Source organism: Petaurus breviceps, unplaced genomic scaffold, assembly GCF_028583685.1.
Source record: "Petaurus breviceps papuanus isolate PSGF00001 unplaced genomic scaffold, PetGlider_PUasm1.0 186, whole genome shotgun sequence".
NCBI classification, from domain to species: domain Eukaryota; kingdom Metazoa; phylum Chordata; class Mammalia; order Diprotodontia; family Petauridae; genus Petaurus; species Petaurus breviceps.
The window spans coordinates 4,622,570-4,632,262 of NW_027185798.1; the positions used below are offsets into that span (position 1 = coordinate 4,622,570).

At 51.2% G+C, this 9,693-nt stretch overlaps 1 protein-coding gene across 2 annotated transcripts in view; it reads right to left on the reverse strand.

Annotated features, from left to right (window-relative positions):
• Nucleotides 1-8,214, reverse strand: part of GPC1 (glypican 1) — a 163,692-nt gene extending 155,478 nt beyond the window's left edge. For both annotated transcript variants that reach the window (XR_011168597.1, XM_069089430.1), the window contains exon 1: nucleotides 7,780-8,214. Coding sequence is in view for 1 of the 2 variants with exons in the window: in XM_069089430.1 (XP_068945531.1) it covers nucleotides 7,780-7,942 (163 nt within the window). In the remaining variant the exon portion in view is untranslated. The remainder of the gene's footprint in view (nucleotides 1-7,779) is intronic.
• Between the last annotated feature and the right edge of the window lie 1,479 nt (nucleotides 8,215-9,693).

Consider the following 9,693-nt stretch of genomic DNA (forward strand, 5'->3'; position numbering starts at 1 on the left):
GAGAGAGAGAGAGAGAGAGAGAGAGAGAGAGAGAGAGAGAGAGAGATGATTTAAAAACAAGAGAGATCAAAAAGAGTATAAGAAAAGAAAAAAAAAATAAAACCAAACCTCAAACCCAACACCCTCTGTTGACTGTTTTCAACCTCCCGGGGCCTGAGGGGGATTTCCCTTGATCTCTCATTCACTGCTGTCTCTCTATACAGCTCGGCCGACTGAACCACTCAAGCTAGGTGATCTCCCTACAACCACAGCCAGCCAGAAAATGCTAGGTCAGTGTCTGTTGTGTAGCGGTAACATCCTGCAATCCCGGTCAAGTTCAGTCTTGCGCCCTGGGCAAGATGATGGTGATGATTCTGCTTTCCCTCCCACCCAGTCAGGGTGATTAACACAGGTACCACAGTGGGGAGTTGTGGAAGGTACCCAAGAAATTTGGCAGGAAGACACATAGTAGAGGGATCGGGAGGTGAGATCTAATTATTCCATCTTCTCCCCTTGGGCTGGAATGTTTTAAGCACCATCATACTGCAAAGAGGGATTTTTAAAAAATGACATTAATAAAGGCTGTGTCTAGGACCACCCAATCTGAGAGTTGGATTCTGATGCCAGCCATGCCACTAACCAACTATATGACCTTGGGCCAGTCCCCTCCCTGCCTCCAGTCTTTAATCTTTTCACCTGCAAAATAAGAGGATTAATCTCTGTGATCTCTAAAGTGCCTTTCTGTTCTAAAAATCAGATGATCTCCTTTCTAATAAATGGAATAAAGGTACTATGGGGAATGGTCAAGGAAGGAGAAATCATCCTTCTCTTGTTACCAGGAAGAAGGTAATAATAAGCTTGTAATAAAAAAAAAAAGTTGAGCAAATAATCATAGAGAATCCTGGGATCATAGATCTGGAATTAGATAGGCCCTCACAAGTCATCTAGTTCAATTCTTGGTCCACAGTTAGACTGTCAGGGCGACTGAGGCCCAGGAAAATGAAGGGACCTGCTCAAGACCATCAAGATAATAAGAAGTCTCCAAAGCAGGGTTTGAACCCAACCCTATGATTGCAAATGCTTTTTACCAGGCTGTCTGCCTCTCTTCCAAGTAATTCAGTAGAAGGATCTTCAGAACAGTATTCCTAGAGAAGATGGAGGTTTTCAGGCATGAATTACAAATCTATGGATGACATTGTGGAAAAAAAAGCTTAATGTTCTACTTCATCTTCTTTATGGAGACTCTCAGTCAGAGACTGGCTCCTCTTGGGACGCTGGGATCTCTTTAAAAGTAGCCTAATGACTCATGTAAATTGAGGCATGGTGAAGCTAGGAGAGCCAGAAGTGTTAGGGCAATGGGAGTGACCATCGTGAACAGCAACATAGCCCACAGAACTGACCACTGTGTAACCAGAGGGATCAAACACGGCCCTCCTCACCCTACCCTCCCTGCAAAGAGGAGAAAATGCACCTCCTTCCTTTCTTTGCAGAGACAGGTCAATGAGTGTGAAACATGACATACACTGTTAGACCTGCTTGATATGATGGCTAGTTTTATTGAACTGCTTCCCCTCTTTCTTTTTTACTCTTTGGCTATGAGAGAGCTCTGGGGAGGAGAGGGCAGAGCGAGATATCTGGAAATGACTGTGGTGTAAAAATAAGAATTTTAAAACAATGGAAGAAACCTCCTTTGGTCTCAGTTTTTACATCTGTAAAATGAGGGGGGTTGGTCCCCCCTCCGAGGAATTATCATGTTGGGAAATGTTGGTAAAATAAAAACAAAATATAACAATACAATTTTTATTTTTAAAAATTAAGGGATTGGGTTAGATGATGTCTGAGGCCCCTTCTAGCTCTGCTTTATATAATCCCATGAAAAAGAAATAAAACAAACCTAATCAGAAGCAATGGATAAACTGAGGCATTGCAGGTAATAATGTTTCAGAAAAAAGAAGTTAGGATGGGGTGAGCTCAAGAGCTTGATATGACACAATCTATTTCTACACTTACTGTTGGATTGCTTTTAGTGGGCACTGCTTGGATAGGGATTGCCCCCACACAACTGGAAAAGTCCTCTTGGGATAACTAAGAAGGAATCATCATACTGACTTCTTACGGTGCCTTGACTTCTTCTGGAAATAAGGTCAGCAATAATACTTTGCACCCTGGGAAGGAAATTCCCCCAAAAGATTCCCAAGCAAGCATCTCTCCATGAAAAATGCACCTTTGTCCCATGCCCATAAAGTGCTTTCATCCTTCAGGCTCTGATCATAAGTAAAGCCCCTAGTGTGGCTTTAATGACACAGTGTCCCTAATCCCTACACAGATTCACAGGCTCAGCTGTCCTGTGAGACAAATGGGCGTCATAGCCCTCAAGAATCCAGCAGAGATTTTTGCACAGACTTTGATGGATCTAAATCTGCTCTAGAAGGGCATATTTCCTGATGATTCCTGACTCTTCAGGAGACCAGGATAAGTTCTACCCCTCAAATCCCCTATGGCCATAAAACCTTTTCCCACACCTGAGCTACTGACTCGTCTAAAAATGATTCCCCTGGCCAACTATAATCCACCCAGATATTTCATAAGAAAAACAGAATTTAGAACAACAGCCCACAATTCTATACTGTCTTAAGGATTCTAAAGTACCCTCCATACAACAGCCTCGTGAGATATGTAGCCCAAACATTATTTTCCACATTTTACAGACAGAGAAAAAGGGGAGGTTAAGTGACCTGTCTAGGGTCACACAGCTAGCATCATAGCCAGGAATTCAACTAAAATCTTCTGGCCCCCAGCTCTGCTTTCTTTCCACTCTATCAAATGAGAGTCAAGTATAAGAATATAGTCTTGGGGAAGAGAGACAGGTGGGTGGGACTGACTAATTTTTTGTCTTTTTATCCCCAGCACACTAATAACCAGTTTAAATGAATAAATGAATTATCACCTCCCACCCTGTATACTCAAATGACTGTTGTCCTTCAACCAAGTCCTCCCTAGGCAGATGACACATCGATTCCGATGATCAATGATGCTGTTGATGCTCCAATCATGGTGAGGGCTTCTCTTTGGGAGCTGCCATAAGTACACCATTTCTCAAGGGCGCTGCTCTGAGCACAGATTCGTTCATTCAATCGGTCTTGCTACTTTATAAAATCACACTCTGTGGGATTGCCAAGTGATTTCTCCTACCAAAATGACTCTTTAAAGTATTAATTAATCATTATCATTTATGTACTACTTTAAAGCTCACAATTTGAATTAGTCATTATCACACTGGAACATCACAATGGCCCTGTCAGGTAAATACTACAGAGAGTATCCCTGTCTTAGAGATGAGGAAACTGAGGGTTAGGGAGGTCAAGGAACCTGCCTATGGCCACACGGCAGGTAGAGAGGGATTTCAACCCAGCTCTTCCTATGCCTTTCTTCACACTCCAAAAATTAATGTATATTTTTGTATTAATTTTGTATATATAGTTATATATGCTTAATAAACATTTGGTAAGCACCTACTATGTGCCAGGTGCTAAGGGGACACTGGATCCTCACAATAACCTCTGGAGGTTGGTGCTATTATGATTCCCATTTTACAGATGAAGGAACCAAGGCAGAAAAAAGGTCAAAGTACTTGCCCAGGATCACACAGTGTCCAAAGTCGAATTTGAACCCAGACCTTTCTGCCTCCAAATCCAGGACTCTATCTTGTATTAAATGTACACAAATCAATAGAGTGTAAGCTCCCTAAGGGCAGGGACACTTCCATTTTTGTCTTTATATTTCCAGCACCCAAAACAGTACCTGGAATACAGCAATTGCTTAATTAATGTTTGACGAATGACTGATTGATTTCTGACTTCAAGTCCAGCCCTCTAGCTACTATTCCATGCTGACTTTCAAGATCCTGCCTCAAATTACTTGTCTGAAAACGGAGTAACTGTTAATACTAAGAGAATCCTTCCAAGCAGGCATAATTAGAGATAAGAAGGCTGTTTCAAAGTCCCACAACTCCCAACCCACTGTAAATTTTACTCAACTGGCTCAACTCATGTCACAAGATTCTCTCCTCGTGTCTTACCTCTGATTCCAAATGTAAACCTTCCCCACCAAAACAAAGTGACCCAAAAAGCTTTCTGCCATTGCTGTCTCCTTCTCTGCCTCATTCTTAATGGAGGTCTCTTTCCTTCCTCCCACTTCCCACCTGCTCCTCCGGTTTACAAGTAAAGGCAAGACTATATTTTGTCCCAGATTGTGTCTATGTTTTTGACTGAGGTCCTACACCTAGAACAGATCTAGGAAGGGACCTCAGAGGTAATCTGGTCAACTCCTCTCATTATCTCAATGAGGAAAGCCTAGACAAGTGAAGTGATTCTTCCAAGGTCACAAAGTAGTAACTATCAGAGGTGGAATCTGAATCCAGGTTCTCTGACTCCAGAACCAGAGCTCTTTCCTTGGGTGCTGACTCTTTGTAAGACACTCAAGTCTAAGAAAAGAAGAAATATAGGCTTGGTACAGTGGATAGGAGGAGACTGGTCTCAAATTTGGGAAGACCTGGGTTCAAATTCCACCTCAGATGATTACTACCTCTATGAGCCTAGAAAAGGGTCGATCGACCTCTCTCTGCTTTGGTTTCCTCATTTAAAACAGGGGTGGGAGGTGGGCTTGGAGTTAATGATGTCTAAATTCCTTTTAAACCTTAAATCTTTGGTTTTATGAACCTACTCGGATGCAAAGGGATTTAATCTAGGTGGGGAACAAGAAATATGTGGGAAAAAATGTGTGTATATATGCATGTAAATAGCAGTCTATAAAAAAGTACCGTAAAGTAACAATATTAAAATGCCACAAGGTAGTTCATGCTTAGATGCCATGGGAGAGATAAACATTTGGTGTTTTGAGTTTCATAAAGGGTAAGACAGGGAGTGGGAGTGGTCTGGGGCAGCCTCAAGGAGGCTGGTCTCAAAGTTTGCCACCTGACATTATCTCCACCCAATTTACTTCAGCTTTTAAATAGACCCAGGCTAAATTTCCCCTCCAGATTCTGGAGCCAAGCAGAGGACAGACAGCTCATCCCTGAGCTATTCCAACCAGCTTTCCTTATTAAGCAGAAATGTCTGATGGGCAGACATTTGCCACAAAGAAGACAGAGCCTATCCATGCTCAAAATCGGATGGAGATGGAGTCCTATTATAGGGCTTACTGGGTTTAGAATGTGAAATCACATACACATGTCTTGGCTGAGATCTCCTTAAATGATTCTCCACCCCTTGGTGTCTCAAACTGAGTGGGAGCCAAAGAAAAGCCTGGATATTCCAGCTTGGAACCTATCATTAAAAGGTTTCAGAGTATAAAGCCTCAGTCAAACTGAGTTCTCGCCAGCCAGAAGCTTCCCATTTTTAAAAGCTTCTCTAGAATAATCTCACTGATCTCAGCAGATAGGGGGCATCTGGAAGGAGTTCTCCAGAACCAGTGAATAAAGGAGTCCAAAGGCCAATCACCCACTTACAAACAGACCTTCTCTACAAAAATCTTCAGTCAGAAAAAGAGAAAAGCAATAGCAAATAAACCAGGAATATCCTTTAAAAGCACAATAACCCAGCAACTGCATCTCCTTAAGGGCAGAGAATGTTCCATTTTTGTTTATACAAGCTTCTCACTTTGGCACATAGTAGGTACTTCATAAAGACTTAGTGATGCTTTCATCAGTAAGATTGCTTTCATAAGGGTTTTCAGTCTCATTCCAACCTTGCAGGGTGGCCCAACAGCTTCCATAGCATTCCAATTTCCCACTGGTCTTTACTGGCTCCTATACCTGAAACTGCAAGCCAGGCCCCCAGATGGTGGAGGTCAATGGGTGGTCCAACCTGTCAGTATCCCAGGGATGGATTCAAGAAAGGAAGGTGTTTTAGTGGGGAAAAGGAAACTTGAGGGGGGGGGCTGCTACAGCCTCTCCCACCCCAGAAGATCCTAGATATAGAATTGGAAGGGGCCTCAGGCCACCCTGTCATTTTATAAAGGAGGAAGAGGAGGCTTGAGATAGGGTGGAACTTAAGCCTCACTTCTAACTCGGGATTCCTATGATTCCTTGTCACTCTAAGGTTATTTTTACAGACTCCAAAGAAATCAGAGCTAGGACTTCAAAGACCATCCAGTTCATTTTACTGAGGAAGAAACTGAGGCCCAGGGAAGCCAAGTCTTGTTAAGTCTGTTTCTACTACACAGGTGGTAATCCTGTAATAGTCTCCCTCCTCCCCTCTCCCACCAACCGCGGAGAGCCACCTGCACCAGCACCCTTAGAGAAACCTGGTTCTAGTAAGTCCTTTGCAAACAACGGGAACATAGAGATCTTGGTTTCAACAGGTTTCCTTCTCCCCTCAACCCCAACGTCTCCCTGGAAGGCCAACACCTCTCTGTCTTTTCTCCAGGTTCGGGATTCATCTTCTGCATGAGCAGGAGAGGGCAGGGGCGTGCTGCCAGATGCCTGTAGATGACTGAGGGACGGCTCCTTATAAAGAAGTGACAGTTGCTGAGAGAAATCCAAAGCGCTTCTCCGGCTGCAGTTAGCCAGGGCTGGTCCCTGGGGGTGGTTCTGCCTGACTCTTCGACAGCGGCCTGAAGCCGTCTCTTTCTCTCCCAGAACCTAGGAACTGGGCAGATGGCTCTCAGCTGCGAGCCCTGAGGTGAGGAGGAAGAGTTCCCCGGAACAACCGCCCCCAGGCTGCACACAGCGTGGGAAGGGACACTCCTTTCTGCTCTCTGATCCACAATAAAAACTCATCTGCAAACACAGACCAGAACCTCACCAAGTCTCTTTATGTGGTTTAAAATCTCTAGCTTTGTGAAAAGGGGGGGGGGGGAAAAACGGCAGGGGAGTAAAACAAAATACATAAAGATGACTCCTTGTCCCTTCCCCGCGGGGCCCCCCCCCCCCATCTTCTCTACTCTCTTGGGACAGAAGCCAGACACCTCCTCCAACAGGGGGTCCACTTCCTCACTCGATCTCCATCACCAAACACGCTGTTTCCATCCCAAATCCAAGGCAGGAGAAAGCCCTTCTATCGGTAACCTTGCCTCCCTCTCGCTTCCCACTCTCTGCTCAGGGATCCCCCTTTCTCCACGCTGCTGCTGCCCGCCTCCAAGAGCCCAGTCCCCTGGGTGGCCTGAGAGTCAACTTGCTCAGGAACTGGCCCTGGCCTGGGGTGGCGGCGACTGCAGCGGCTGACCCGAGGGGATCCAGCCCGTCGGCCCCGGGAGAAGCCCAGGGGAGGCCAGTCCCAGGGCCACTGGGGGTGGGGGTGGGGGAGGCTCTGTGACCACGCTCCCTGGTGACCGACCACTCACTTGTCCGGCCTCTCTGTCTCCATCACAAATGGCTCTTACGCCGCTCCCATACACTTTTCTTCCCCGCTCGTAACCCTGAGCCTGCGCGGGTGGGAGCTAAGATGAGCCGGGAGAACTTTCTGAAGCGGCCGCAGTGGAGGAGGATGGGGATGAGGCTGGGCTGGGGCTGGGGGGTGGGGGTGGTGCTGGTGGCTGAAGAAGCCGGTCGGTCCCCTGCCCACCTGCCCCTAGGCTCCGGTCGCAGGCGTGCCCCAGGGTTCTCCCCCCCTCCCAAGGAGCTGCAGCGGGCGGCCGCGAGCAGGGGCTGCCCCTAGGAACCTGGTCCCCTTTCCCGTCCCCCTGGTCCTCCCAACCCCCACCCCATGCCCCCCTGGTCCCGCGGCTTGGCCGGGGGGGGGGGGGGGGCAGCTGGCGCCCTCCCCAGCTCCGCGGCTGCCCGCCACGAACGGCCCCACTCACCGGAGATCTCCGCCTGGGGCACGCCGTTCAGGCTGAAGCCTTTGGCCCCGTAGACCTGGCGGACCTCGGCGCAGCTCCTGCTCTTGCTGCCCCCCGGCTCCCCGCGGGCCGAGGCGGCGGCGGCCACCCAGAGGAGCCAGCAGCCCCACACGAGGAGATCCATGGCCGGCCGGCCGGCCGCCGCCCTCCCGTCCGTCCGCCGGTCCGCCTGTTACCCGCTGCGCCCCGCCGCCGTCCGGCGGGCGAAGGGCAGAGCCAAGGTCCCGATGCGCCGGGCTCGCTGCCTGGAGGAGGTGGCCGAGGACGCGGCGGCGGGGCAGGAGGAGGAGGAGGATGACAACAAAAGCCCGGGGCGAGGGGGACCGGCGCAGATCCAGCCAAGCACAGTCCGCGGCGGCGGCGGCGGCGGCGGCGGCGGCAGCGGGAGCAGCTTCAGCAGCGGCAGCCGCGAAGCGCTCGCGCTCCGTCCCACCTTCGGCCCCACCCCCGGCCCGGCCCACTCGGCGGAGGGGAGAGGAGGAGGAGGAAGGGGGGGTGGAGAGGCGGGGGCGAGGCCGGAGCGCGGGGGCGAGGGCGGGGCGGGGCGGGGCCGGGCGGGGCCTCGGGTGGGCCGGGCTGGGGATGCGCGGGGCTCGGCGCGCTCTCTCTGGCCGGCCCCTCAGGGTCTGCTTCTGTCCGCCGCGCCTTTCCCCTCCCTCCCAGAGAGGCGACCCCGGGCTAGCGAGGATGCCGCCGGGGCTCGGGGGGGGGGGGGGGGGCGCGCCCGAAGGATGGAGAGCTGGAGAAAGGGATGGCGAGCAGTGGCCACCGGCGGCGCGGGACTCTATGCCTCCGGGGCGGATAGCTTGATCCCTGGGGAAGGGGCGTCGGCCAGAACCTGGGACTGGACATTGGTGTCCTGGGGCTGGGGGTGGGGCTGGGGTGCACTGAGCAGCGCGAGTCCGGCCGGAGGAAGGGGCAGTGCCCAGACACTGGGGAGAACTGCCCTCTTCCTCCTGCCCCGAGCCTGGCGCGCTTGTCCGGGGCTCGGGGCGGCGGCGCCACCTGCAAAAAGGGGGGGGGGGGGGGGGGGGCCGAGGGAGGGGAGACTTCTTTTTCTCCGAAGCTGAGGCAGGGCTTCCCCCGCCGGACGTGGCGTCATACCACCCAGGCTACCAATCAGAGGCTTCCCCCGCCCCCAGCCCAAATCAGCAGCAGCCCCGGCAGGCGCCCCCACGGCCTTTTCACTCGCAGGTCCGCTCTCCTTACGCCGGGGCTCCAGCATCCACATGGCCTCCCTTCACATCTTCTCCGTCTGCATCCCTTTCCTTTAGAGCTCTGTCCACCACTCCGTCTGCACACCTACGCCCGCTTCTTTCCTGCTCAGACGCAGCACACTTCTCCGCGTGCTCTCCCCTCTGCCTCGGTTTACGCTCTACGCCTTCGGACCTAGGTCCGTGCATCTGCCCATCTCCGTACACGCCCTGTCTCCTGTTCGGCAGCCCCTTCTTCTCTCTCCACCCCCTCCTTCCGTCCTCCACGCACGCCTCTCCCCTGTCCCCGTCTGCAATCCCCACGCTTTCTCTGGCTGCACACCCTCCTCTCTTCTGCCCCTGCTGCCTGCGGATCACACCCTTTCCCCTCCGTGGTCCACATCCCCTTCTTTCTGCTCCTTATTCCTTCCTCCCATCTTCCACACTCCCCTCCTTTCTCTTCCTTCCCTCTGTTCCAATACTCCTGCCCTCTTGCACCCGGAGATCTTCCCTCCTTTAGTTCTGTTGTCCCTCTCCCCTCATCCCTACCAGAATCCAACTGTAGGTGGCTCCCCCTTCCCCCCCCCCCCCCCCCCCCCTCCCTTCAACATCGGACGCGCGCCGTGCGACTTGGAAGAGGAGGGTGTGCAGCCAGAGAAAGCGTGGGGATTGCAGACGGGGA